The 27767-nt window shown below is 62.2% G+C and overlaps 1 protein-coding gene across 1 annotated transcript in view; it reads left to right on the forward strand.

The window, feature by feature from the left end:
* The window catches only part of TAF4 (TATA-box binding protein associated factor 4), a 64644-nt gene that overhangs the window by 28868 nt on the left and 8009 nt on the right, over positions 1-27767 (forward strand). The window contains exons 3-15 of the mRNA XM_044262573.1: positions 7699-7865; positions 9036-9155; positions 11520-11642; positions 12369-12491; positions 14503-14592; positions 14952-15197; positions 17230-17377; positions 17691-17805; positions 19670-19839; positions 20134-20264; positions 20952-21077; positions 21550-21606; positions 22003-22122. Of these exons, the coding sequence (XP_044118508.1) occupies positions 7699-7865; positions 9036-9155; positions 11520-11642; positions 12369-12491; positions 14503-14592; positions 14952-15197; positions 17230-17377; positions 17691-17805; positions 19670-19839; positions 20134-20264; positions 20952-21077; positions 21550-21606; positions 22003-22122 (1736 nt within the window). The remainder of the gene's footprint in view (positions 1-7698; positions 7866-9035; positions 9156-11519; positions 11643-12368; positions 12492-14502; positions 14593-14951; positions 15198-17229; positions 17378-17690; positions 17806-19669; positions 19840-20133; positions 20265-20951; positions 21078-21549; positions 21607-22002; positions 22123-27767) is intronic.

The following is a 27767-nucleotide window of genomic DNA, read 5'->3' on the forward strand; positions in this document are numbered from 1 at the left end:
ACCCAGTGCTTGTAGGCACTGTTTTTCTTACTGTGGTTTTAAGTGACAGTGATTCTAATGCTGATGCGGAGAACTGGGCAGTCGAGTGCCGCGCGGCTCCTGAGACAGACACCCCCGGGGCACATGTTGGCCGCGGTTTTCTCTCTGACGTAGGTAGCTAGACTCGCCCACGGGACTGTCCCAGAAGTCGGTCCTGTGTGATGTTCCGCAGCTGTCTTTTCATTTTGTGCATCAAGGACACGCATCCCTGCCAGGGCCCAGTGGGAGCGCATTCCTCTAGATGGTGTGTCGTGTCCCGGTGGGAACGTGGCCGGTCTGCTGCGCCTGTCCCCCGCCGGCGAGTGTCATGCTGTGCAGAGACCCACGCCTGCAGTCTCTGGGTCAGGGGACACGCGTCACAGTATGGGTGCCGTCGGAAGAGACCCTCGCCCAGCGTTGTACGCCCCGCACCCACCCCGTGCCGTCATGGGTGTGGGCGAGGAGAGTTATTGTGTAATTTGCCCATTTTTGCCCACTCCGTGAGGCCGAGTGTCCTTACTGTTTGGTCCGTTGTGGTGTTTTTGGGAATCAAAACAAAATTGGTGTTTTTGGAATTGGTGCCTTTTTGGGCCGTTTTTTATTAAAAATTGTTTTTGAGGGCGCCTGGGTGGCTCAGTGGGTTGAGCCGCTGCCTTCGGCTCGGGTCATGATCTCAGGGTCCTGGGATCGAGCCCCGCATCGGGCTCTCTGCTCAGCAGGGAGCCTGCTTCCTCCTCTCTCTCTGCCTGCCTCTCTGCCTGCTTGTGCTCTCTCTCTGTCAAATAAATAAATAAAAAAAAATCTTAAAAAAAATTGTTTTTGAGATTTATCTTTAAGTAACCTCTACACACAAGGTAGGTTGAACGCGTGACGCTGTATCAGGAGACGCGTGCCCGAGGGACGGAGCCAGCCAGGCGCCCCTTGGCCGCTTTTCTAAAGTATGTGAGACAGTTGTGGCCATAGGTCACTTAGTCAACTTTTTGGACAAAATTTTGTTCGTTACAAAAGTTCAGCCTGTGTGGACACGTTTGCTGAGGGAAGACCCCACCCCGTCCCCCATCCGCGGTCTCCTTCGCCAGCCCGTCCCCTGGCAGGCGGCTCTGCCGGGCTGCGTGCCCGCACGTGTGCACATCTGGGTGAGGCTCGTAAACGCAGCATCTGGAGAGTGCCAGCCGTTGCCGTCCTGAGCTTCGGCAGGACGCCTGGGAGAGGGGACCGTGATGTGCGCCGGGGTCCTGACCGAGCCTCAGCCGTGGCCTGCCTGCGTGGGGCCGTTCTGTGGCTCTGCCCTCACGGGCGTGGGGTGGGCGCACGGGCTTCTGTGTGGGTCAGGTGCACGGCGTCGTCGTTGGCAACTCTGTCACGCTGTTATTTTTCTTGGCCGATGGCTGTCATGCTGGCGGGCTTGTTTGCAGCTGGTCTGCAGAGTGCGGCGGCTGGAAGCCGTTCTCTCCTCCTGCCTCCTGGAGCAGACCCTGGAAGGCGGCCTGTGTGGGTCGGTCCTGCCCCCAGGGAGCTTACACGGAGGGGACACAGCCTCTGGGAGCCACAGACACTGGGGTGGAGCCTGGGAGACGGGCTCACGTGAGGAGGTGTGGGTGGTCCTGGGGACGTGGGCCTCGAGCTGGCTCCAGAGGCAGCGGGCAAGCAGGAACGTTCCAGAACGAGGCCCCGTGGTGGGCAGGGGCTCTGCGGCCGGCGTCTCCAAGGTGAGGCTGCAGAGGGAGCCTGCTGTGGGAGGGCAGCCTTACCTGGGAGCTGTGGGAAGCCACCGAAAGCCGCTGGGCAGGAGGGCTCCGAACCGTCCCTGCGCCGTGAAGGGAGGCTGAGAGCACCCTGCGTGTCCTCGCGCGTCCCTTGTGGCCTGTGCCCTCTGTGTTACGGGTCAGCCGGAGTTGCCCGCCTCTCATCTGCAGTTTTGGGCTCCTCGTGTTTGGCTCTCACACATAGAGCTGCTGCGGATGACTGTGGGTCAGACGTCGTGAGGGGGAGCGCCTCGCGGGCGTGGCCCTGTGGCGGGGTGTGCGGGACGTCACGGGGGGCTGCGGGGTGTGTGGGATGTCACCAGGGGTGGCGGGGTGTGTGGGACGTCACCGGGGGCTGCGGGACGCGTGCACACCAGCAGCATCGGGCACGTTGGGCACGTGGGGTGGACGTGTCCTGCCCTCGCCCGTGTGGCAGGTGTGTTGAGTCACACTGTGACTGAGGAGTCAGCCACCCCTGAGGCGGCAGGCGTGTCGGGGGACCCACCGGGTGGGCTGATTCACGCGCGGGTTTGCGGTCTGTTGCCTTTGGTGAAATGTCTCTTCGCACCCGCTGCCCATTTTCTGGAGGATTCCGTGTTGTGGGTGCCTTTACTGGGACGTGCGCCTCACGAGGGCTTCCTTCCGCCCCGTGCTCTCTCATTCCCTTGGCGTTTCTCGAGGGCGGAAGTGTTTCATGTTGACGACGTCTGCCTTACCGGTTTGTGTTCATGGGTTCTGTTTCTGGGGTTGTGTCTAGACTCTCTCTCCTTAATCCACGGTCCACAAAGACTTTTCCCCTCTGTTTTCTTCCAGAAATTTAGAGTTCTAGGGCTTATTACATTAGGCCTGGGGTCCATTGTGAGTCACTCTCAGTAGACGGCGTGAGGCAGGGGTCCAAGTCCGTGCTTTGTGCCTGTGGAGGTTCCCTTGTTCCCTGTTTACTGAAGGACTTTCCTTTTCCCATTGAATTCCTTTGTACCTTTGCCAGAGAGCATCGGTTGTCCGAGTTTGTGCGGGCCTGTTTCTGGACTCCGTTCAGCTCTGTTGGTCTGTGCCCGCGTGGTGCCCGCGCGGACCCGCCTCCTTCTCTGCGGCTTTCTAGCACGTCGTAGAAACCGGCTGTGTTGGCTTCCACTTCGCTCTTTCTCGTGGTGGTTTGGTGACTGTGGGACCGTGGCTTTGTCTGCGAGTTTTAGAATCAGCCTGTCCGCTTCCCCATGGAGGGCGGCTGGGGTACTGGTGGGTCGCGCTGCCTGCGTGTGAGCCGGGGAGACCTGGCTTCTTAACCGCCGCCTTCCCAGCCCGCGAGCGAGGCCTGGCGAAGCTCTTCGCTCTGGTCCCCCGCCGCGTTTCCCAGCCGCGTTTGTGGTTTTCAGTGTGCTCGGGTGCCCTAAGGTTTGTGACAACGACGTCTGTGTGTGCAGACGCCGCGCGTGCTAGAACATGAAGTGGGTCGGAGGCTTCATCTTCCGCTGGCGATCAGAAACGCAGTAATGTTAGCGCTCCTCTCCCTCGAGCAACCACGCTCCCTCCCGTGCCGCTCCTGCTGTGAGCCTTGACTTGCTCCCGTGCACGCAAAGATGAAAGCATGCTGCTTTACGACACTAAGCCGGCTTTGAAAGAACGATGCCCTGGGCACACAGATGCCCCGAGGTCACTCTGCAGCATGCACTGCGTCCAGCATCGCACTGTCCGTCGGCACTGCAGGAGCCCGGGGGCAGTTTCCCAGAAATGATGGTCGGCTTGGTGCGGTTTGGGCAAGTGTGGCGAGGCTGCGGCCCTGCGCAGCTGCTCATGAAGGACTGAAGCCCTGGGACCAGGGTCCAGGTCGCGGCTCACACGTGGATCCTTTGCAACCAGCGCCCCAGCATCCCCCAGCAGCAGCACAGTTGGGCGCAGCTGGTGTGTGCTGTCCCCTCCACACTGGACCGGGGAGGTGGGGTGTTGGGCCAGGACACAGGAGCCCCGTCCACTTGCGTGTCCGAGCCCCGCTCCCCCACTTCCTGGAGTCACGGTTCCCCCGCGCATTTCAGAGGCAGAGCCACGGGAGCAAGAGGAGCTTCTCGGGCCGTGATTTACGTCAGCTTTACCAGTGTCTGCATTGGCTGCGGTGTGGCAGCAGGGCCCAGGGCCGTTACCTTGGGATCCTGGGCCTCGGGGACATTCCTCCTGCTTCTGTGGCCACAGCCTGGGGCCAGAAGGTCCCTGGCCCCCTCTGCACCCTCCCCAGGCTCTTCCTCGCGGTTCTGGACTGTGGCGCGTGCGGCTCTCGGAAGTGAAGCCCGCCGCTGTGTTTCGGACTGAGCTTTGCCCCTTTCCTCGGCTCCTGTCCTGGTTCTGGCTTGGGGGACAGTTTCATCTTGCACGTGGGTAATTGGGGAGGTTTTGCCTTTTCAGTCTTTGTGGACTCTCGTTTTTGTCTGGCAGGTAACGGGGCACTGGAGACCCTCGTGGCGGTGAAGGTGAGGGCAGAGGTCTGGTCCTTCTCAGCTGGGTGACCGTTCCCTGCTCCTGTCATCACAGCCCCGGCCGTTCCCCCGAGGGAGGTGGCCTCCCGGACTTGCGTGTGAGGGGCGTGGCCGGCCCTGGCCAGCCAGGCGGGGGTGGGGGGGACGGCGTGGCGCCCGCAGCTCCCGGAGCTTGTGCGGAGGCGCTCCCCTGAAGCGATGTCTTCCAGGTGGAGGTTCCCAGGCGAGTCCGAAAATGCCTGTTTAATTTGTAGTGTAGCTCTGGCTGACCTACATTTTGGTTAAAAATACAGTAAAAACTGTTGGTATGAAAGGGATCACGGAAACTGTAACATTTGGTAAAAACCTTGAGTTTGTCTTAAACTGTGGTGCTTGAGGGAAGGATGGGGTCCGTTCTGAAGAGCTGGCCGTCTGCTCCACGCTGCGTGGCGGGAGCGGCGGTGGGGACAGCCCGTGTGGGGTGCCCCGGGCTCCCCCACACCTGGTGCCAGGGTCTCGTGCGGCTGAGCGTGGGAGACCGGGGCTCTGCCAGACCGCGTGGCCCTTGGAGCTGCTGGTGGGCGCCGACGCGGTGCTCGGTGATTTTAAAATCTGAGCTTTCACAGCAGCGAAACCCAGAAAATAGCCCTGCAGCGTAAGCAATAAAGACATTATACATTTGTCTTGGATGAAGTATCGCGGAGCTCCTGGAAACTGTTTGTGAACCGTACGACGTGGGCACGACGTACGGCACGCGTGGCCGCGGCCTGCGCTCTCGCCCCCCGGCCTGCCCAGGTCTTCTGCGTGCGCGGTGGCTGGAGGGCGCGGGATTTCGGGTCTCTGCTGTCCGGGTGCGTCTCTGAGTTTCTCAGGTTTGCTGCACAGACGTGCTGTTCCCAGCAGGGCGTTACCGTTAGGAAAAGAGAGCACCCGAGTTCTTTTCTGTCTGTTTGATCGGGACGGCGGCTCGTGCAGACGGGCTGCGTGTCCTGAGCCGAGGCCCGCCCGTGGCTCCTGACTTGTCTATGAACTGCCTCCTGCCTCCTGGGGTTGGCCACCTTGGCCGGACAGGCTCTTAAGAGTCTTCAGAAACGAAAGGAGTGTTTTCTGTGTCTGTGCCCCGGCAGGAAGCGTGCGGTGGGCGGTCCTGCTCTGGGCATTGAAGGCGTGCATGTGCCGGGCGCGGTTCCGTCGTGTTTGCGAAGGAGGGCACTGTGGTGTGTCAGGTGGTCCCTCTTGGCTCCGTGCTGGCCTTGGGGGCCCCATCTGTAAGGGGACAGTAGGCCACACCCGTGGGAGCCCCTCCCTGAACCCGTCTTGCGCTAGCAGAGGGGTGGGCGGGGGCAGCCTCCCGGGGCTGACTTGGAGACAGAGTTATGTTTCTTGGTCTTTGCAAGAAGAGATGCCGCCCAGCAGCTTGTCTGTTTGACATGAGTGGTCACAGCGGGAGTTTACAAGATCCGGGACTGAGATGGTGTCGTTCACGTGTGGCGTTGGGTGAACTTGGACGCGGCCGTCGGGTCATCATGCTGTCCGTCTGGCCGGCGACGGCAGCGCAGCATAGCCGGGGGCTTGGGAGGCAGCGTGTGCCCAGCACAGCGCCCGTCCCCACATGCACGTGGCCTCCCCTCGGCCTCTGGAGCCGCGTGGCTGTCCTTGGGGTCATGGTCGCTGGGGGCCCCGCTGTGGCTGTGTGGCCGGTCACTTCGGAGCAGTTGCCTCCCCTTCTCTGCGTCTGTCACTCTCCCTTGTCTGCTTACGTCCCACTCGGGCGTACTTTGAGGGCCAGCCTGAGGTGACGTCACCTGCTGAGGGTCCCCGGGTCGCTTCCCTCCCTGACTTGGCTTGTCACCGCGGGCACGCTGCACGGCGGTGGCCGTCTCGCACTGCTCTGGCGCCTGGCGCGCCCCCTGTGCTCCACCGTGCTGGTCCCGGGGCTGTCGTGTGACTCTTTCTTACTCAAATCTTGCGTGAGGTTTCGTGGAGGTGGCGCTTGGAGCAGAGCGGCAGCTGACCCGGGGGCACGCGCATCGCCGTGGCGCTGACCTGCCTGATGCGGGGGCGGCGTCGCGGGGGCCTTGCCGTCCCTCGTCCCTTCCCCGCGGCCTCAGCCACCAGCTTCCAGAGTCCGTGCGAGGAAGGAGCGGGGTCTCCGGCCAGAAGAGCGACGGTGATGGGGGTCGGGACGGCGGTCTTGGGGGACGGGACGGGAGGACGTGGCCCGGCTGCGCGCTCCAGCTCCGCGGTGTGCTCGCCGGCTCCCGGGCCCGGAGCCTTCAGCACGGTGGGTCGCTCGCGGCCACCGGTTTCTGTTTTGTTTTGTTGTTAGATTTCAGCGTGGTTTACCGTAAAAGGAGGTTTTTGAGGGAGGCTTATGTGGCATAAATGTGGTTCCTCTGGATTGGGGGTCTTAGATGGGAGCCCAGGAGGAGGCTGTCAAGTTTCCATGTCCCTCTGGCTGTCGAAGGAGCCAGGGCCCAGAGGTTCAGGGGCTCCCTGTGGCCTCCCTGGGGTGGCTCAGGCTCCGGTTCGGGACAGGAGGGAAGCCCTGATGCTGCGTGGTGTGAGGTCGCGGGAGGCTCTCGGGCAGCCCTCCCTTCTTGGAGAGAGCCGCCTCAGTCCTGTCCGCGGCGGAGACGCGTCCTTTCCCGCTGGGGCATCACTGCCCTGGGCTTCTGCAGGCCTCGCGTGAGCAGGAGTGTGCTGCTCCTTACGTACTCTCTCCTGGGAAATGGAAGAGTTTGACACAAAAACAGACTATTTCTCGTGGAATCGACAACGTAATTGTTTGCTGGTTCTCGAAGCGGAGATGAATGCCAGATCTGACTGGCGGGACTTGTTTCCCAGTGACGTAGCTGCAGCCCCGTGAAGTGAGCCTGCCCGCCGTCTCTGTGTCTGCGTGTGGGGCGTCCAGGTTAGCCTCCGCCGCGTGCCACCCCCACACCCGGGAGGGAGTCCTGTTCCAAGGAGGACTGCTTGCTTCAGGGTTTGTAGGACCCTCGGCCGCGGTCCCACATGTGCCTCTCAGGTCCCAGCCCAGCCTGCTGGGCAGGAAAAATGAGGGAGGAGGGGCCGAGGGACCGGTTGCTCCTGGCCACAGCCAGGAGTCGTGGCGTGAGCGCGTGGCCATCCTGGTGGGGATGGTGCCTGGCCGTGGGGCCCTGCGGCTGGCTTCCGCCCCGGAGGGTGCGTGGCCCTTGCTGCAGGCCGGTGCCGTTGGCCATGGGGCAGGTGGAGCGGCCTGCAGAGGCTTCGCTGCCGGAAGGAAGACTCGCCTGCCACTGCAGTCCCGTGGAGAAACCTCGCGTGCTCTCCCGTCCTGGAGCCGTCTTCACTGGCAAGTGGGCTTTGAAGTTCAGAGACTCTGTCTGGCTCATGGCTTCTGCTTGCTTCTCCGAGCTGTCAGGCTGCCCAGTGACAGGGTCGGCCCCTTCACCGGCCGTGTGCAGGCGGCTTGTCTCCTGACGCCACGTCTCCTTTGTCCCCAGGTATGGTCCTCGTGCGGAGCGAGAACGGGCAGTTGTTAATGATTCCCCAGCAGGCCTTGGCCCAGATGCAGGCCCAGGCCCACGTGCAGACCCAGCCCCAGACCAGCATGGCGGCCCGCCCCGCGACCCCCACAAGTGCCCCTCCCGTCCAGATCTCCACCGTCCAGGTGAGTGCACGCATGCCGGGCGGTGGCGGCCCCTGGGGAGTCTGCAGGGCAGACTGTGAGGGCAGAGAGGGGCGGCCACCTGCCGCCCTCCATTGGGAGGCTCGGGGAGCTGGTGCTGCATCCGTGCTCCGTGAAACCGTGGCTTGGTGGCCTGGACTCCGTCCTGTCCTGTCCTCTGCTGTGACTCTACCTCCTGTGCCTCAGTCTCCCCTTCTGCAAAGTGAACTCTGCGTACGTCAGCTTTTCCTGGTGTGGAGGCACGTGGGGGCGTCAGGAGATTGTACGCCTCCCCTCCACATGTCGTTAGGCCTTTGGGGTTAGCTCAGGAATCTCTCCCCGGAGACCTGGGTGGGGGCACGGTCCCCCAGTGCTGACACGTCTTGTCCACACCCCGGCTTCCGTTTGAGCGCGTGCTGGCACGCTGCCCACGTCTCCATCTCCCAGATCCTTTCTGCTGGGGCTGTGAGTCTGTTGTTCTGACTAGTGGGCCAGTGAGTACCTGAGGTGGACCCCGGGAGGGGCTCGGCATCCCTGTGATAGTGGCTGTGTCCCCATGGTGGTGAAGACCCACAGTGCAGACAGAGGCCTTGGGTGGGCTGAGAGAGCCACGTGGTGCTCCGTTGCTGAATGCCGGGGACAGCTGAGACAGTGCGCCCCAGGCCCGTGGGGCCGTGGGAAGCCAGGTGCACGTGCTCGTCCGACCGCTGGTGCCACCCGCTCGGGCCTCGGGCCGTCTTCCCCTTGGCTTGAGGTGTCAGCGGGCCACCCGGTCACTCCTTTACTCCCTCGTCTGCGGCGCGGTGGCCCCTCCCCCCACACACAGGGGACACGTGCTTCTTGGTTCCTTCGTGCTTGCGAACAGGCGTGCAGGAGGTGCGCCCAGGGACGGTTCCGGATCCTCGCTCTCTTGACAGCCCGTGGCTGGTAGACTTGGCTGAGGGCCCAGCGCTAGCTCTGTCACCGCACACGCGTCACAGCGCGCACGTGCTCGGTCACACGCTCTTCCTCTGCTGAGAAGCGCTGCGAGGGGGGGTGACCCTGCGGCGACCGTAGCTTGAGGCCTGATGCGCCGCGCTGTGCGGGTCTGTGCCGGGGTGGGGAGCCGCCGCGCAGGCCGCAGAAGTCGCCGCCCTCGTTGCTCCTGTCCCACGACGCTCGCTTGTTTCTCAGGCACCCGGGACCTCCATTATTGCGCGGCAGGTGACCCCGACGACCATAATCAAGCCAGTGTCTCAGGCGCAGACGACGGTTCCGCCCACCACGGCGCTGCAGCGCTCGCCCGGAGTGCAGGTGAGGGGCCGCGGGCGCGGGGTGGGTGCGGGCGGGGCCTCGCGGGGCACGGGCCGGGCGCTGCGCGGAGCTCCGGGAGGCCTGCGTGCTGAAGACGGCGCGTTTTCTCCCGGTGCTGGCAAAGGACAGGTCAGGGTTCCTTTTCTTTGGAGCCACGTGGACTTTCCTAGTGGCGGCGAGTTGAGAAGCTTCCCGCTCCGCCGGAGGTGTGGTGAGACGCGTCGCTTGTTGACGCCTGGTTGAGGCCCCTGTGAGGCCGAGGAACCCGTGGTGCGGACGGTGCGGGCCCGGCTCCCGTCGCCCTGTCTGTGCGGGGGCAAGGATGGGGTCCCGTTGGGGAACAGGGTTCTCTTGCTCGGGTGTGTCATGTGAGGGGTCGGGCTTCCAGAACTGGCCGTGGCCTGCGTGCTGGCCACCTGGCTGCCCTGCCCCCCGCCCTCCCCAAGCCATGCCCTCTGCCAGGGACGAAGCCCGGTTCCAGAGACGCTCCGTGTCGGCCTGCTGGGGTTGGTGTGCGTGTTTGTTCTTAAAATGGTGTCTTCAGCTGCGGGAGGGTGGGTGCTCCAGAGGAGGCCCCGAGCCCTCTTGGCGGGTGGTTTGGCTAATGCCAACGGCTCAGCCTCTGATCTGGAACGCCGAGAAGGGCGACCGAGCACCGGCGAGGCTGGCCGCTCATCATAGCAGCTGCTCGGGGTGGCGAGGTCGGAGCCGCTCGAAGCTGCGTGGTTCTGAGCGGTTCTGCTCTGAAGGTGTTCGTGCGTGTCCGCCGCGCATGCGGGGTTTACAGCTTTACCACTCGGGGCCGGGTGTCTGCCGGGCGCCGGGACTGCACGGCCATCGCTCGTTGCTGTGCGTCCCCAGCGCGGCGCTCGGGGTAGGCTCTGTTCCCGCTTCCTGAGAGCGGTGCGGGATGGGGGCCCCGGGGAGCGGGGTGTCCGGGAGGTGGCTGTGGTCTGGGGCTCCCGTCCCAACGGCGGCTTCTCGTCTTGTGCTGTTCGGTGTCCGCGTGGGTGACGTTGCTCTCCGAGGCAGCGGGAGGAGCCCCCGGAGCTACGTGGCGGCCTTGCGTGTGGCTGGAGCGCTCCGGACGCTTCCTTGGTTCGCTGTCCGCATGCCGGGCTCTGTCTGGTGGGCACGTCTGAGCTGCAGTTACAGTGTGAGGCCACTTTTCTGACAAGGTCCTGAAGCTCGCGGTGTGTTTGGCATCACAGTCAGTGGAAAGTGACTGATCGAAGTAGGCAGGCCCCATCTCTGCACGCTACAGGGGAACGCGCATGTGTCGGGCCGTTGGAAGAGAGAGTGAGGGGTTTATCTTGAGGTAGAGGGAAACCCCGACAGGATGGAGGTGCCTGGGCTCTTCGTGGGCATCAAGAAGCAACCCCTGTCCCCCTGGCTGCCCGGAGCCAGCTGCTTGGTGTGGCCTGCCATGCTTTCTTCCTCTGTAGCGTGCGGCGGTTCTGGCTGCAGCGGTGCTGTGTGTGTGTGAGTGAGGAGTGAGCTTGCCATGTCCTCCTGCTCACACTCGTCACTGGAGACCAGAGTTCGCAGCCGGGATCCCTTGGGGCTGGGCGGACTGTGCTGGGGCTGGCCGAGCCGGCGGGCACTGTGGCCGAGCGGACAGGCTGCACACAGCTGTGCTCGGCGACGCTGAGTCCCCGAGCAGAAGCCGCGAGAAGGTGGTGCTGGCAAAGTTGGAGGGACGTGCAAGGCTACGTTTATGGGTCAGACGAGTCTAGTGGGACAAACCAGTGAATACGCGCCGAGTCTCACGTGGAAGGAAACCTCGGGCTCCTCAGGGTTGCAGTTTGTGTCGCCGGCGATGTCAGTGTCCAGCCGGCCTTGGCCTCCCTGAGTGTGTTCAGTCACGTGCCGCCCCTGCTCACACCCGCTCCCCTCCGGCACACATCCACTCTGAAAGCCCCTTTCCCTGATGTTTCTCGACGAGACCCGCGGATGCAGAGCACAGTGGCCGGTCAGGTGGCGGAGGCACGGCCTGCCCCCCGCCACCTGCCCCGAGGGGACGCTGGTGACCACCTCGTGTCCCCAGCCTTCCCTATGTCTGGCCTCTGCACGAGTCAGGTGACACATTTTCAGCTGTAGTTTCTGTTTGGCTTTTCGTTTCTGGGGGAAAAGCTGATTTACAAGGGTCGCTTGTACACCAGGCTGGGCCCTCCTGGGCCATGCTGGGCTTCCTGGCTCGCTTCCCCGGCCAGGCGCGCCGTCTCCCTTTCCTCAGCGTGCGGGTCTGGGGCCCCGGGGGCTCCTGTCTGGGGCTCTGCCGGCTGTGGGGTCTGGTTTCCTTCTGGGCACGTGAGGCCCGTGTCCGCAGCGCCTGTGCTCACCTCGCATCTTGGACTCTCGTAGCCTCAGCTGGTTCTGGGTGGCGCGGCCCAGACGACTTCCCTCGGGACGGCGACGGCTGTTCAGCAGACGGGGACACCTCAGCGAACGGTCCCAGGGGCCACTACCACCTCCACAGCTGCCACGGTGAGTGTCCCCTTCGGGGGTGGGAGAGAGGCGCCTCGAGGCTCCTGCTGCCCTCGTCCGCCTGCCCGCAGCCTCCCTTCCTCCTGGGCCTGGGGACCTTGGCCTCTTCAAGGTGGGGTGTGAGGGCAGCGGCCTCAGAGGGGCAGCGGGCAGGCCCTGTCCCCTTGCTAGGCTTTCAGGCTCTGCAGAAGCCCACCGTGAGAGGAACCCTAACAGTGGCCTTTGAGGACGGGGCCCATGGACTGTACGGAGGCCGCCGTCTGTGGAGCAGAGCCGCGTTCCCATTAGTCACAGTGTCTTGCGCGTTCTCTGGCCCCTGCGGTTGGACTTTATTGGGGTCCCCTCTCTCACTTTGCTGCCCAGCACTTTCCGTTGTCTTCAGTGGCTGAGTTCAATTTAATTCCCTGTAGCGTGTGCTTAGAGACGAGCTTCTCTGTACCGCGCCGTGGCGTGGTGCGGAACTTGTTGCGGGTCCGTCTCGGTCCCGGCCGCGGAGGTTCTCCCACTAACCATCCCGAGGGTCGAGCTGCCGACCGAGCGGGGCGCGGACTTCACCGTGCCCTCGGCTGGCGAGCCGACCCCACCGGCAGCCTCGCGAGGGTCCTGCACTTTCTGGGGAAGAAGTACATGCCTCGTAGGCGCGGATGCGCGTTTCCCTTTGCCGGGGGCCGCGCCAGAGACCCACCTCACCGCTCCTTCACTCGGGTCTTTTTAACTTGGATCCAGGAAACCATGGAAAACGTGAAGAAATGTAAAAATTTCCTGTCTACGCTAATAAAGCTGGCTTCGTCTGGCAAACAGTCCACGGAGACCGCCGCTAACGTGAAGGAGCTCGTGCAGAGCCTGTTGGTAAGAGCGCGGCCCCGAGCCCCCGCCTGAGCGCGTCTGGGGGACACACGGGGCGGGGCGGGAGCCGAGCAGGGGACGTCCCGCCGCAGGTGTGCGTGGCCCTGCCGGGCGCTCAGCCTGGGCTGGCTGTCTGGGGACCTCACAGGCAGGCCGTCGTGGGGGCCTGTGCCCCGCACCCCGATCCTATGCAGCCTCCGCGATTGCCAGCCTGGCCTGCTGCCCGGGGCGTCCACTCGCAGAGAGCAGGCCCCACTGATGGCCACTGGAAGGTGTCTGGTCGGCCTCAGGAGCATTGTTAAATGCACCTGACAGAGGGTGTTTTACAGGCTTTCTCTCACGTCTCTGCTCTAGCATCTAAAATGGAGATTTGCAAACCCGCCACAGGTGGGAAGCAGAGTCTGTGAGGCCCCGTGTCGTCTCCAGGCTTCCCCAGTGACTGAGTCACACCCAGTCTTGCAGCGGCTGCGCCCCCTGCCTGCCGCCTCTCCTCCCCAGGCCCACACACGACGCGGCACGGAAGGGCCCTTGTTAAAGACCCCTGCCACAGGTGATCGGCGCAGCAGCGTAGGGACCCCCCGGGGCCCTCGGGAGCCTGGCTGCCACGCCCGGTCCTGGCTGCCTCCCCTGCTGCCTGCGGCCGCTCCAGCCACGGCTCCATCAGCCGTGGGCGCCGCGCCCAGCGCTGTCTCCTTTGGCCCGATGGTCCCTCCTGGCTTTCTGTCTCCTTGTAGCTCCTTTGTTGACGAAACCTGGTGGTCTGGGCCGTGGACGCTTCCGGTCTGTGCTGCTGGGGTCTCGGCTCCGGTTCTGGGCTCGCCGGGCCTTCCTTCCCGGGGCAGCCACCCGAGAGTGGGTGGCAAAGGGGAGACCCTCGCCCCTGGGGTGACGAGCTGAGGGACAGTCATTCTCAGAGATGCCTCTGGCTCCTCTGAGGGGTGGCCCTGTGCCCTACTCGTGGCCCGTGCGAGGTGTTGTCCGGAAGGAAAGCGGTTGCGTTCCCGCAGGAATGTGATTCTTTCAGACCGTGGACTTAAATATTTTCAGGGAACTTAGAGATTGAAAAATGATCTTACTTCCCAAGAGAAACAAGAATTCCTGGCTCTTTGTTTGTTTTAACAATTCCACCTTCTAATGAAATTTTTTTTTAATATTTTATTTTTTTATTTGACAGAAAGAGAGACCACAAGTAGGCAGAGAGGCAGGTAGAGAGAGAGGAGGAAGCGGGTTCCCTGCTGAGCAGAGAGCCTGATGTGGGGCTCGATCCCAGGACCCTGGGATCATGACCAGAGCTGCAGGCAGAGGCTTTAACCCCCTGAGCCACCCAGGTGCCCTCTAATGAAAATTTTTAATGAAATAAATGTCTCTCTCTTTCATCTCCACAGTCCCTTCTCTGTAGTCCACACTTCCCCAACCACCGCTCAAGGAGCTGCTGGCTCTCGCCATCCCTTGCTTCCCAGATGGTCCGGCACGGCACCCCATCTCCCCTCTGTGCTCTTGTCAGGGCCAGGACCCCTGTTCCGCCCTTGTCACAGGCCCTTGTGGTGCTCTGGATAGTGCTGGTAGCTCTCTCTCTGACATTAGCATTCGTTAGCTCGGAGCTTGCGACACGGATGCCAGACAAGAGGGCACAGGTCAGGCAGAAGCTCATGTTCTCCTGTGGGGCCCAGGTGCTGGCCTTGCCTCAAGGATGGCTTATGATGTCCCAGCCCTGCTCCCCTCTCTTTCCCTCCCGACCCTCAGAGCACACTTGCTTTGGTTTCTAGAACAGAGTCATGCCTCCCGCCGTGCCCTGGGCTTCCTCCCGGAGGCATGGTGTGGGTCTTTGGTGTAGGTCATTGTCTCTTCTCGTGACGGTGTCCCTGACTTCTCCTGTGCTGTCCCCTCTGTTCCCACCCAAGACCTGGCAGAAAGGACACGGATTGCCACTCAGGACACCAGCACACGCTGAATTACGGGATGTGTGTGTTCACTTCTGTTCACGGGAGAATGTTGTTGTGGTTTTGTTTTTAAGGATGGAAAGATCGAAGCAGAAGATTTCACTAGTAGGTTATACCGCGAACTTAATTCTTCACCTCAACCTTACCTTGTGCCTTTCCTGAAGGTAACTGTGCAGCCCTGCACACGGGTGGGGGGCCGCGGGCCTGTTGGAGTGGGAGGGGAATGTGCTGTCCCCACTGGGCTTGAGGGCGCCAAGTGCCCTGTGATGCTCGTGAAGGTTCTCATCAGGAGGCTCTGCTGTGCGACGGGAGACCCCTGACCCCGCGCCTGCAGAGGTGGTGGGGAGGTGAGGGCCGGGGCGAGGGGGGGGTCACCAGTGGGGAGCAGGGGCTTGGGGCATCAGGGCTCTGACGCCCCCGCGGTGGAGTGGCAGCGCCGTCTCCGAGCAGCAGGTTTCTGGGTCTGTGAGGAGGAGCGCCGGTGCCCGGGCCCCGCCGACCCTGCATCTGTCTTTCTGCCCAGAGGAGCTTGCCTGCCTTGAGACAGCTGACCCCCGACTCCGCAGCCTTCATCCAGCAGAGCCAGCAGCAGCCGCCGCCCGCCTCGCAGGCCACCACCGCGCTCACGGCCGTGGTGCTGAGCAGCTCGGTCCAGCGCACGGCCGGGAAGACGCCCGCCACCGTGACCAGCGCCCTCCAGCCCCCGGTCATCAGCCTCACGCAGCCCACACAGGTTGGCGCTGGCAAGCCGGGGCAGCCCACGCCGCTGGTATGAAGGCGAGAGCCTTGCCCGTCCCCCCGCTGCCCACCTCTTAAAGCCTTTGGCCACGGCTCAGGGAGGCCTCCTCACGGGAGGCAGGAGAGCTCCGGCGGGGGAGGCGTGGGTGCTGCCCAAACCGTTCGAGCACGAGCCGGGGGCCGAGGTCCTGCGAGTCTGGGCTCGTTTTCAGGAAGACGAAGGAGACCTGTGGGCTCCGAACCCATGGGCCTGTCCCCCCTGTCACTGGGGATCTTTGTGCTTTAAACGGACGTGCTGTGTTCGTAGGGACTCTTCAGCGGGATGTCACCTCTGATTAGAAGCAGTGGCCCCCGGTCAGGAAACTGCGTGTGCCTGGTGGCAGTGGTCAGGCAGAGGGTGGGGGATCGCTTGTCTTGTCTCGTGGCCTCGAAGCCAGCTGTGCAGCTGCGGTTCGGGCCCCGGTGACCTAGAGCTGCAGGTTGCCGGTCAGTGCTTCACGGCGCGGGTCCAGGGCTCCGGGCTCCGCAGCTGGAGGAGGGAGGTCTTTGCTGGGAAGAGCGCGGAACTGTGCTCGGTGGCTGGGCTCCCTAAGGAGATGAGGAAGGTCGCTGTTTCTGTTTTTAAACTTTCAAGGGGATTTTGTTCCCTGAAGTTAAAAAATTTCCACGGCACAGGCCCCCTTGTCACTTGATAGTGGGTTGTAAAATGTGTTTATTGTAGCGGCCGCTTAACAGAGTAGACGAGCAGCGTCCGCTGGGCTCCCTGCCCCCTGCTCGGGCGAAAGCCTCTGTCTTCGCGCTGACGGTGGTCACGGAGGCTTGGAGCTGGTGGATGAGAGCATCTCGCCTGCAGGGCTGGGAGCTTCGTTGCAGGGTCGGGGTGGGTGGGCACGCGACTGTGTGTGTGAGAAGTCAGGGCTCTCTTTCGTCCCTTTCAGGCGGAGGGGCAGAGATTTGTAAGCGTAGGGCTGCCCTGACCACCGGGGCTCATCTGTGCGCAGGCGCGGTCTCGGAGAGGACCGGGTTGGTCGTCGTCTTCCCTTGAAAGCTTTGGGCTTCGGTGCGTGGTTGTGAACGGGCTGACTGGTGCTGGTGGTTTAGGGCCAGGGGCCGTCTCGATCAGCAGGGTCGCTTCTGCGTTCCACTTCCTTGGTCCTGCCGGGCGCGCTATGGCTGTGTGGGGGACTGCAGTGCCGTCCGGCCCGAACCTGGCCCATTCCCTGCCTCAAAGCCTGTTGAGGCGTAAATCTCAGCCTCTCCCCTGAGTTTATGACCTGACCTGACGTGCAGCACCTCGGGGCGATAACTCTCCCGCTGGTGTGGGTGTTCATAGGGTTGTCGCGGAGACAGTTTGGTCGCAGGGCACTGCCGTCCCCTCGGTGAGTGTCCCATAGTCCGGGGCATATGCAGCTGGACGCCTTCGGGGCATTTAGAGATGGGCGCTTCTCTGTGAAGCTCGGAGCGCTGCTGTGTGGGGGCGCGGAGCTACCCCGGCCCCGGGGCCTTAGACGCTGGCTCCCCGAGCGGAGGCCCGGGCGGGAGTGAGCCCCCACCGATGGCTGCCGGCTGGGCTGTGCCGCGCGGGCTTGTGATCTGGGACGTGGCCGGGGCTGGACTCCGCGCTGGGTGTGTCTCCCTGAGCGAGCCTTGCGTGGGTGCCGACAGGTGCTGATGGGGAGGCGGTCGAAGTTCTTCGTCAAGTGGGGCCCTCGGGGCAGGACTCGGGAAAGCCGACCTCCCCCGGTGTAGAAGGCGGGGCGCCTCTTAGAGTCCGTGGAGGAGGGAAGACGCACCCTGCAGCCCCCAGCAACTGTATCCCCTCTGCTGGGAGTGGGGGGAGGCGTGTGTTCCACACCGGAGTCAGCCCGCCTCCTCGCTGCACTGACCGCAGGACTGCAGGCCCCACGGGCGGCTCTGCCCCGGGAGCTCAACTCCAGTGCAGCCCCTGACGGTGGGGCGGGGGGTGTCCCGGTCCCGGCAGGCGTCCGGCCTGGGGCTGGGGTGTGTGTTGGCGGCTCTGCGTGGGGGAGGGGACGCGCTGATGGGCCCGCGGCTCTGCCCAGGTGATCCAGCAGCCGCCCAAGCCCGGAGCGCTGATCCGGCCGCCACAGGTGACGCTGACGCAGACGCCGATGGTGGCTCTCCGGCAGCCGCACAGCCGCATCGTGCTCACCGCGCCCCCGCAGATCCAGCTGAACCAGCTGCAGCCGGGTGAGGGCCCCTGTGGGCCGGGGGGGGGGGGGCTGCCTCGGACTCGGTGGGCAGGGGCTCCAGGGTCAGACGCCGCTAGACCCGCTGGTTCTGCCCCAGGCCTTGCCTGCCCTTGGCAGAGCCCCGCGGGCTTTAGGAGAGGAGGCACCCGAGGCTCTGCCGTTGCCCACGGTTTTGGGTGGGGCGTCCGGGGCTGAGAGCCGCTGGGTGGCGACGGGTGAGCGGGGCTGCCCCCACCGGGCTCAGAGCCCACAGAGGCGTGTGCAGCGCCCATGGCGTGCCGGTGGGTAACCGTCGGCGTCTTCCGTTGCAGTCCCCGTGGTGAAGCCCGCCGTGCTACCTGGAACCAAAGCTCTCTCTGCCGTCTCGGCTCAAGCAGCTGCTGCGCAGAAAAACAAACTCAAGGAGCCCGGGGGCAGCTCGTTTCGGTAAGGAGTGGGCCTGCTCGCCCTGAGCACAGCGACCCCAGGCCGTGCAGCGGGCGGAGGTCTGTGCCCGGGGCCGGCCTTGCCCACAGCAAGGGCCTCTCTAACCTCGATACCGTGCTCTTTGCACGCTTCATTTTGACCTGCGTGTGCACGTTTTCCTGCAAAGTCGGCGCAGGGAGGTTTGCTGCAGATGCGCAACGGGAAGCAGAGCAGCGCCCTTCGGTGTCTGAGTTCACAGAAGAGCTGTCGCTGTGAGGTCACATCTCAGCATTCTGAGTGCGTCATGCTATAGCGCAGAACGCCTCCCTTGCCCTTCTTTTAACTTGGAAACTTCTGGAAATGCTGTCCCAAGGGCGCTGGATGAGCAGCGGGGCTAGGGGCTGCAGCTTAGGGACGCAGAGTACAAAGGCTGTAGGGTTAGCGTGGGTGATGGTAAAGCCGCTGGGGAGGCCGTGTGTCTTGGGTTTTCCTGGGGCTGCCCCCTCCCAGATGGCATCCCGGAAGCTGTTGGTCAGTGGAGCAGGGTTGGCGTCAGTGGGGTGTGGAGGGCCAGTGCCCGGTGGGGCGGGGAGGTCATCCCTGAGGGAGGGGCACACCTGCAGGTCAGAGAAGTAAGAGAGCAAGGGCCGCTGGGAACCCGGGTGTCTTCCTGCAGCGGGAAGGGAGTTAGGACGGTCCCCACGGTCCAGGGTGAGCTTGGGGTTCAGTGTCTGGACGCACATGGGAAGGAGAAGAGGCTCGCCGCCCTGTGCCCTGGAGCGGAGCGGGCACACCTGGCGGTCAGCCCCCACTTCTGAGAGCTGCTGCGCTTTCGCCACCCAGACGCCCGAGGAAGGCTGGTCCTGGGCTCTCTGCAGGGTGAGCTGGTGCGTCTCGTTAGGTCAGAAAGCAGTGCCGGCACTGACAGAAGTCACTGGAAGGGCCTCCTTCCCACTACCCATGTCTGTAGTAACAGACTCAGTTACCGGCTGAGACAGGAAAGCACGAGCCCATGGGAATGAATAAACGGGAAGCTTAGGAGGACAGGGGGAGCCGGCAGGGACCCTCGAGGGCTGGAGCTCAAAGCACGGCAGGAAGGGACCAAGGAAACCCAGTCCTCCACGGGGCTCGCGGGACATTCTTGTCACAAGGGAGGCGGCTGTCCAGCGGGGACACAGACAAGCCGAAAGATGCCTGGCCTGTGGCCGTGCGGGTGTCGCGGGCACGAGAGCCAAGGAAAGGCTGGAGAACATTCCAGGCTAAAGAAGCTGAAGAACCCCGCGGAGGGGTGGCTGTGAGCGTGGCTGGTGGCCTGCTTGCAGAGGTCACCCGGCTGCGTTGGGGATAACGCCCAGCCGGGGATGATGCCCGTGGGCGCAGGGAGCCCCCAGGAGGTGTTCTGGGGTGGGGTGGGGGAAGGAAGGTTGGCAGCTTCCCTGCAGGTGTTTCAGGAAGAAAAGAGCCCTTCCCCCCCCAAACGCCCGCTTTTCCGTAACTGCGACTGTTTCAAGAATAAGTTGATGTTTTTTGACTTTTTAAAGAAAGGTTTCACTTGGGACAAACCCCTGGAAGTTAGGAGGGCAGCGTTCCTGGGGTTTGCTCCCTCAACGTAGCCCTGCTTGGGGGAGCCCTCCGTGCATGTACTCACGCCAGGACTCCTGGGCGAGCTTAACCCCTGCGAGTCTTCCTGTAGGAGAACCGTGTCACCTTGAGAGAAGAGCGCTAGGCTTCCTTGTTGAGGTGACGCCACAGTGCTGGCGGGAGCTGGCGGGACGCAGGCCTGGAGGGGCATCGCTGTGCTTTCTCCATGGGTCCCCCTAGTGCAGGCCCCCCGAGGGCACCTCCTGGTGCAGCCTGCGCTCAGTCAGCGTTCTCTTCTCCGAAGGGATGACGATGACATCAATGACGTGGCCTCGATGGCGGGAGTGAACCTGTCCGAAGAAAGCGCACGGATACTAGCCACGAACTCTGAATTAGTGGGCACGCTGACACGGTCCTGTAAGGACGAGACCTTCCTCTTACCAGCGCCTTTACAAAGAAGAATCTTAGAGATAGGTATGTGGCGTGCTGCCGCCGTCGCGGGCCCCTGGTCTGCCCGTGAGGCCGTACTCCTTCATGCGGGGCTGCCCTCGGCAGGTGGCTTCCCAGCGGGGCGTGTGGGCCCCAGCGAGCACACCCAGTGCCTTGTCCTGCATTTTGCCTGTGTCCTGCACGGTTGGTGCCGGTGGTTCGCAGGTAGTGGCAGCGGTGTAGACCAGCCCCTCCCACTCCGAGGAGGGCGCCTGGGCTGCCCTCACGTTGCTGCGAGCGGTGAGTCGTGGGCGTCTGTAAAGTGTCGCTCACCCCCAGGGAGAAAACACGGCATCACGGAGCTGCACCCAGATGTAGTGAGTTACGTGTCCCACGCCACGCAGCAGAGGCTACAGAACCTTGTAGAAAAGATATCAGAAACGGCTCAGCAGAAGAACTTCTCTTACAAGGTAACGTGCCGTCCTCCTACGCTTTCCTGCACCAGGCGCTGGGGGCAGCAAGAGTGTCTCAGGAGCTCCGTGTCGGGAAAGATGCCGCCACTCTCGGCCCAGAGTGATCTGTGGCGCTGTGTGCCCGGCCAGCGGAGGAAGCCCAGCCTGCATGAGGGCACCCGGCAGGGGTCTAGCCTGGGTTGGGGCTGGGGTGGAGGGGGTGAGCCCAGCTTCGGAGGCCGTGGGGCCTCTGCCGGTTCTGGCCTATGCTCCTGCGGCTGCCGGCCAGCCAGGGGGCACGCCCTAGGGGCTTGGGCTCACACCCGCTCCCGTGCCTCGGACCACTGCCCCGTTTGGTTTTGTGGAGGGTCCCCCGCCTGTAAGGGGTTGCCTGTGGGGCAGGGTCTGCCTTCCTTGTCCGTCCTTCACGCGCTAGTACTAATTGGAAGGGCCCAACCCAGTGAGGCTGGTGCGGTGGGCAGGGCAGTTAAAATAACAAATCAAGTGATACCGGAGCGTGTACCGTGGGGGCACCTCTGAGCCCTGCACAGCTCACCTGAGACTCGCTAGTCAGATGGTAGCCCGTCTGGGGACCAGGGTTCGGGTGCACGGAGGCTCTGTGGGACCTGCTTGGGGAGGTGGGGCAGTGTGCAGCCTGTCCAGGCCGCTCTTCAGATTTGTGACTGTGTTTTTGCCTTTTTGTAGGATGACGACAGATACGAGCAGGCAAGTGATGTCCGGGCTCAGCTCAAGTTCTTTGAGCAGCTCGACCAAATTGAAAAGCAGAGGAAAGATGAGCAGGAGAGAGAGATCCTCATGCGGGCGGCCAAGGCAAGTTCCCGCACCTCACGGAGCGGCTCCCTGCCCCGGGCCCCGGGCCCCGGGCCCCCGCGCACACGCTTGGGGCTCTGGGAGGCCAGTGCGGTGCTGGGGGACCGGTCCTGCAGAAGATGTGATGTATGTGGTTTAGGAGGGGCCACGGGTGTGATGTGGACCTGAAGTGCAGGCCGTGGTAGCCGTGGTGGCCATGCTGGCCCCCACCTGTCAGATTCCTGTGCCCGGCGGGCGTGGCGGTGACCGCCCCTGAGCTCTTCTCCAGTGGGAGAGACTTCACAATAATGGTTGCTTTTTCCTGTAACGTGCAGGCTGAATTTTCATCTTCTGACTGTAAATAAGCATTTAAAAAAGTAGTGTATGTTGTGTCGTATGATCTGGACATTATATTGTGAATAAGATAGAAGGCCTATTAGATAATAGACATTTAGGTCATAACTTTAAACTTTTTTTTTTACTTTAAAAATAGTCTCGATCCAGACAAGAAGATCCAGAACAATTAAGGTTGAAACAGAAGGCAAAAGAGGTAAGCGCTTGTGGTCAGAGTCTTTGCTCCGTGCCTGGGAATGGATTCTTATGTAAGCTAAATGTCCACCCGAAGGACGGGGAGGAAAGTGGTGGCGTTTCTGTGACGAAGCCCTGAGGCGTTCGCAGGGTGTGGACGCGGCGTCCTACTGGACGCTAACGGGTCCCTTGTCGCAAGCCTTCGGTCTGTCCCACACAGTGTGTTACTTTCTGAGCTTCTCAAGACGGGCGTCTCTTCTCGCTTTATGGTTTCCCGGGTTGCAGGATCAGCTTACCGTCACAGTCAAAACAGTAAAGAAATTGTAATTTAGACAAAGATCGTTGGATGTCTGTCACTGTCATGGTAAGCACAAGTCAGGTCATGAGGTGACGCCCCCGTTTCTCTTTCAAAACGAAGATGCAGCAGCAGGAGCTGGCGCAGATGCGGCAGCGTGACGCCAACCTCACGGCGCTTGCCGCCATCGGGCCCAGGAAGAAGAGGAAAGTGGACTCGCCGGGGCCGGGGTCGGGGACAGAGGTATGTTGTGGCGTGGCCGCCGGCTGGCAGGGGTCTCGTGAGGGCTTCCTGCCTCTGCCCTGCAGGTTGCGGACACGCCTGAGGGTCGGCCTTCCTGCCTGTGTGTGAGGCTCCCCCTTGGGCTACTTGCATCCCGGGTCTCGCTGACTCGTGGGCGCGCCGTGAGCCGGCAGCTCTGCCCGCGAGGAGGTTCGCTGGCCGGGCCTGGGTGCTGTGATGTTGGACCACCTGTGGAGGGAGCACGGGCAGACTCTTCCGAAGTGTGGCCTTCCGGGGACACCTGCTCCCGGACACGGGACGGATACGGGACACGGCCCTGAGCTGGACAGGGGCTCTGGCTCGTTTCTGTCCAAAATTTGTTAGTTTCCTGTGATATTTCACATGGTTACACGCCCGACTTCGGGGTTTTGTTACTTTTGCTTCGATCCTTGTGGGAAGAAAACACGAATGGCCTTTCCCATGGACGCGAGGTCACTGCTGTTGGGCCGAGGCTGCTGGGCCGGGCTGGCGCCAGTGGCGTTCCCCTCGCCCCAAGGGCGGTGCCTGGCATTTCTTGAGGTGCGGCACGCGGATGTGGGGTTCTCTGCACTGCTGTTTACTTGTGAGGCCTAGCACATCTCCCCCAGTTTTGAATATTTTCCCTGAGTATAAAATTCTGGGTTGACAGTGTTTTTCTCATTTAAGATTCTCTTCTACATTGTTGAATGCGTGGCGTGCACCCAGATAGGTGTCGTTTAATTTTCGGGAAGGACACGTGAAGGATATGTGCACCCAAGGACCAGGCGCCCTTCGTGTTCTGTGCTTTCTCCCCTGTTCCCGGGGCCCTCTGTCTTCTGCCGATGTCTCTCTCACCTCCAGGGACACGCCCACTCAAATGCTCTGCTGTCTCGTTGCAGATCACAGAAAAGGGAGGTTGCCCAGTGTGTTTCCCAAAATTGTAAAAGTCTTTTCTTTTTTTTTTTTTTTAAAAAAAAAAGATTTTATTTATTTATTTGATGGAGAGAGACACAGCGAGAGAGGAAACACAGCAGAGGGAGTGGGAGAGGGAGAAGCAGGTTCCCTGCATAGCAGGGAGCCCGATGTGGGCTCGATCCCTGAACTCTGGGATCATGACCTGAGTTGAAGGCAGACACTTAATGACTGAGCCACCCAGGTGCCCCACAAACCTCTTGTTCTTTTTTTTTTTCAAGATTTTATTTATTGATTATTTTATAGAGATCACAAGTAGGCAGAGAGGCAGGCAGAGAGAGAGGAGGAAGCAGGCTCCCCGCCGAGCAGAGAGCCCGATGCGGGGCTCGATCCCAGGACCCTGAGATCATGATCTGAGCTGAAGGCAGAGGCTTAACCAGTGAGTCACCCAGGCGCCCAAACCTCTTACTCTTAAAGAGCTGTAATGTCTGTGTGACCATCATTCTCCTGTGACAGGGGGGCTCTGTTGTCTCCCCGGCCCCACCGAGGTCACGCCTGTGGCCTGTGCCTGCCACTTCTCCCTTCTCTAGCTGTTCTGAGAGCGCCGTCTTCATTTCTGCAGGGTGGTCCGGGTTGTCTCTGGACTGCGTTCTTGACACGTAGCCTGCTTGGGGTTCTGAGGTGTGCAGGTTGGTGTTTTTCTTCAAATTTGGGACATTGTGGTCTTGATTGCTTCAAAATTTTTTTTCTGTTTTGGTCTCTTTTTTTCCGAGGGGGGTTTCCAGTTACACGTATGTCAGGCCTGACGATGTTGCCCTTGGGTCTCGGACACTGTTCATTTTCTTCCATCTTTCTTCCCTCAGTCCGCACACAGGACGGTGCTGGTTTAAGTCTTGGGGTTCCCCGAGCACGCGGAGCCGCGGCGGCGGCGGGGAAAGCTGTGGCGCCAGCCAGTGACGTGCTCAGTCGCCTGTTTGTGCCTCTGGAGTTTCCAGTCGGTCCCTCCCAGGGCTTCTGACTCTTGCTGGGGTTCCCTGTCTGCTCCCGGGCCGGCACGGAGGGCCTCCTCCTGGGCCCGCGTAGAGAAGCTGCTTTAGTGCGTTTGCGAGACCAGGGTCCAGGCCGCCTCCGCGTCCGCGTCCGGTCACCGCTTCTCTCCCCAGCGTCGGGTCTCGCTCTCCCGATTCTTCGCGCGTCTAGTGGTGGCTGCTGGGTGCTGGGTGTTGTCGGGACGGGGCGAGAGACGGGCTTCGTGTCCTCTGAGGGGTGCTGGTGTGCCCGACAGCAGGCGCTTCCCCCGGGCCCATGTGCTTTGCTTTTCGTTTTGCTGTCCGTGCCCCTGGGACCAGGTGGGACCCCCGCCCGCCCCACCTTCCCTGCCCGGGTTTGGCCTGAGGCTTCGGTGCGGTGGCTGTCACTCTTGGGAGTAAGCTCTCCTCCCAGGAAAAGGCCCTCTGGCGTCTGGGCTGGGCGGGCTGGGCGGGCTGGGTGCCGGGCTGGGAGCAGGGTCTTCCCGGCGGGGCCGGGCCGCGATGACGCCCGTTGTGGCCGCGCCCGTTGTGGCCGCGCCCGTTGTGGCCGCGCACGTTCCTCACTCGCCGCTGAAGGTGCGTGGTCCCACTGCCACGCGCTGCCTCTGCCCCTTTCTGCCGCCCTCAGCGGTCGTTCCCGAGGACCCGACTTCCGCGCTGGCAGTATCTGGGCGGCTCTTGGGTTTTCTGAGTCTCGTTCTCAGCCATGGTTTTTGGGGTGGTTCTTGGGCCAGCATCCCCGAGTTCTCACACACGGACGGCGGTTTGTGTCCTGTGTCCCCAAAGGTCCACTTCGATCGCCTTGAAGTCCTTGGCTCCCATTTTCTTTCCTTGAGAACGTTAACCGTCCCCCTGGGTGTTTGTTCCCGGCGTAGAGTGTTGCCGTGCAGGCCTGGTGATGGTCTTGTTCTGCTCCTCTCCGATGTCGTGTTCTGTTCTTTTTGCCCAAAGGATTCCTTTTTTTTTTTTTTTTTTTTTTTAAACGTCTCTAATTGTACTTGGAATTGGTCAGCCTGGGTCTGCCTGGGGCAGCGTTCTGGGGCCGAGTCCTTCCAACCACAGTGGCAGGTGTGTTTTGATTCCAGAGGGCCTTCCTCCTGGTGGGCTCCCCCGGCTTCCTCTCCAGGGGTTCCGGCCGTGGGGCCTTGTGTGGACTTTGCCGTCACCATTCCTGCCTCCCTCGCAGCCCCTCGCCTGCCCACGCCGTCCTCAGGTGGCCCCCGGCGGCTCTGCTTCTCCAGTTTCCCTTCTCATTTGTCCGGACTCTGGCACCTTGTGTCCGAGCTTTGTGGGTTCCAGCTTCTCTCTCGTGACTGCTGCTGTTCCCTTACTGTCTTCTAAGTTGTCTAAAGGTAGAACATTACAGTTTCGGTCTGTTGTTTTAACTTGTGTTCCTGGTGTTTGCGCTGTCAGTACAGATGTCATTCACCCTCCTGACCTGCTTTCTCCTCGTGCTGACTTCTGTGCGATCGGCCTTGGTGCTTCCCCGTGTTCCTTGCATGCGAATTTAGTTTTCTTGAACTTTTAAGAGGAGGTGGAGCCTGAGGTTATCTGTGAGTCTCTTGGAGCCCCTCTGATGTCCTCGTGTGGTGACGAGACGTGTCTGCTTGTCTCCCAGGCCCCACGGCACTGCTTCCTCCCCGACATGCTCCTGGACCGCCTTTGGTCCCCACTGCCCCATTACGCTCTGCTTCAGTTTCCCCCTCACGGTCTTACCCGCGAGAGGTCCTGTGCTGATGGGAGCCCTGGGGAGGCCGTGTGGCCGCTACTGTGCCCTGGGACAGACCCAGCCCCGGGCACAGCCGCTGCCTCCCTTTCTGAGGGCCTGTCGGGTTTCCAGGCCTGGCGGTGCCCATTTGTGTCTCTAGCTTGTCCTGCCCGGTTCTCTGCTACTGTTCAGGCTGCCTGTGGCTTATCGCTGCTGACTAGGGTCTAAATCCCGTCTGCTCGTTTTCGGTGTTGCCGTCTGTTGCCATAAGTCTTACATGGGCCTTTGGGAGGATCAAGAAACAGCTGCGCCTGTTCCTTCCCAGGATATAGTGATTTTCTTGAGAAGAGAGAGCTTTCTCCCCACTGAGAATCGGTTCAACCTACAGGAAAGTTGTGGGAATGGCACACGGAACTCCGTTTGACTTCTGGCGATGCGTTGCCTGCAGCCCTCCTGGTGTCTCACTGCGCGTGTCGGTGCTACACGTGTGCACATACGCGGGCTCCCTGGGATGGGATGTCCTGCACCCCCAGGGGCCGGTGCTGTGGGGCGCTGTGCGGCGCCGTCGGGCTCTGCCGGGCGCTGTGGGGACGCGGGGCCACACGGCCTCCCAGCTGCTCCCGCCCCGCCCACAGCCCGGCAGCATCTCCGGCTCCGTGTGGGGCACCCGGCAGCTCGCCGTGCAGTTCTGGTCTGAATCTCCTGCTCCGGGCAGTGCTGAAGAGGACGGGATTGCGTGTACAGGTGGCCTTCACTCTGAGTCCGGTGACCGGCAGAGACGCCCCCGTCAAGACGGGCCGTCTGCGGAGCCCATCACGTCAGGTGGCCCGTGTGTGGGGACCTTCCTGCTGACCTGCGCCACGGCCCCGGGTGCGGCCTGCTCAGCCACGTTCCCCAGTGTCGTCCCCTTGGTTCCGCGGGTGTGTGTCGGCGCCTGGGGAGGACGTGCTCCAGGGTCCCGCAGAGGCTGCCCCTGTCCTCCACCAGCCTCAGCACCCAGTGCCGACGGCTGCCCACCCCCACGGCCGCCATCACAGGGGCCAGTGTGACGGTGTGTCCGTGGCCCTTCCGCACCTGCTAGTTGTCTCCTGCGCACACAGAGCCCCCCTCCTGCCTTCCCCCGTCTGCTCGCTTGTCTGCTCTGCGCCGTGGCAGGGACTGTGGACTGTTGTATTCAGTGGGTTGTAATCAATACTCTCGTTGTTTCTAGATTTGGGCAGTGGAAGCTCCTTCAAGCTGGGTCTGTGCCTCTTGAATGCCTCCCTCGTTCCTGAAGCACCACGCTCTTACCGCACGAGTGGCGTCCCGGAGCCTCTGGTGCTTCCCTGCCCCCCAGCACTCTGCCAGGAGCCCTGGTTCCCTTCGGGGAGGGGGGCTGGTGTGTGGAGGCCGGGGTCTGAGCTGTGTGTGGGTCGGATGCTGTGGGGCGTTCACGCAAGTTCAGGTGTGCACGCGCGCCTGCCCTCCCTGTCTCTGACGCAGCCTCTGCGCTCCGGCCGGTGCCCTGACTCTGATCTGCACATGGGGCTGCTTCGCGGCCCCCACCCTGCTGATGAGTCCTTCTCCGTGAGGACACAGGTCCCCACCATTCGCAGGGCGTCCGGCCGTCTGCTCAGCACGACCAGCTCCCCAGCCAGTTCGGCTGCTGGGGTCCTGGTGCTGGGAGGGGCGGGAGGCAGATGGGAAAAGCGTATTGATTAACTTTGACTCGGGTGTTAAGATGTGTCCGCGGTACGTACTAAGGAGTAGGAAAAGCTTCCGACCCGCAGGGAGAGCCGGGCACGAGGCAGCAGCTGGCAGTGAAGCACGGGGACCTGAGCGACACAGTGGAAAGAAGCAGGTCGCCAGAGACCGTTCTGGGGAGTTCTTTCGTACGTTGTTGCTTTCGCCTGTTTTTGGACTTCAGGGGGACGCTTGTGCCTTTCGTCACCAGAGGTAGTGCTCAGTTCCTTTTCTTTTTTTTTGATGTAGGAGTATTTCCTTTTTAAAAGGAAACA

The sequence above is a fragment of the Neovison vison genome, chromosome 8 (assembly GCF_020171115.1).
Source record: "Neovison vison isolate M4711 chromosome 8, ASM_NN_V1, whole genome shotgun sequence".
NCBI lineage: Eukaryota > Metazoa > Chordata > Mammalia > Carnivora > Mustelidae > Neogale > Neogale vison.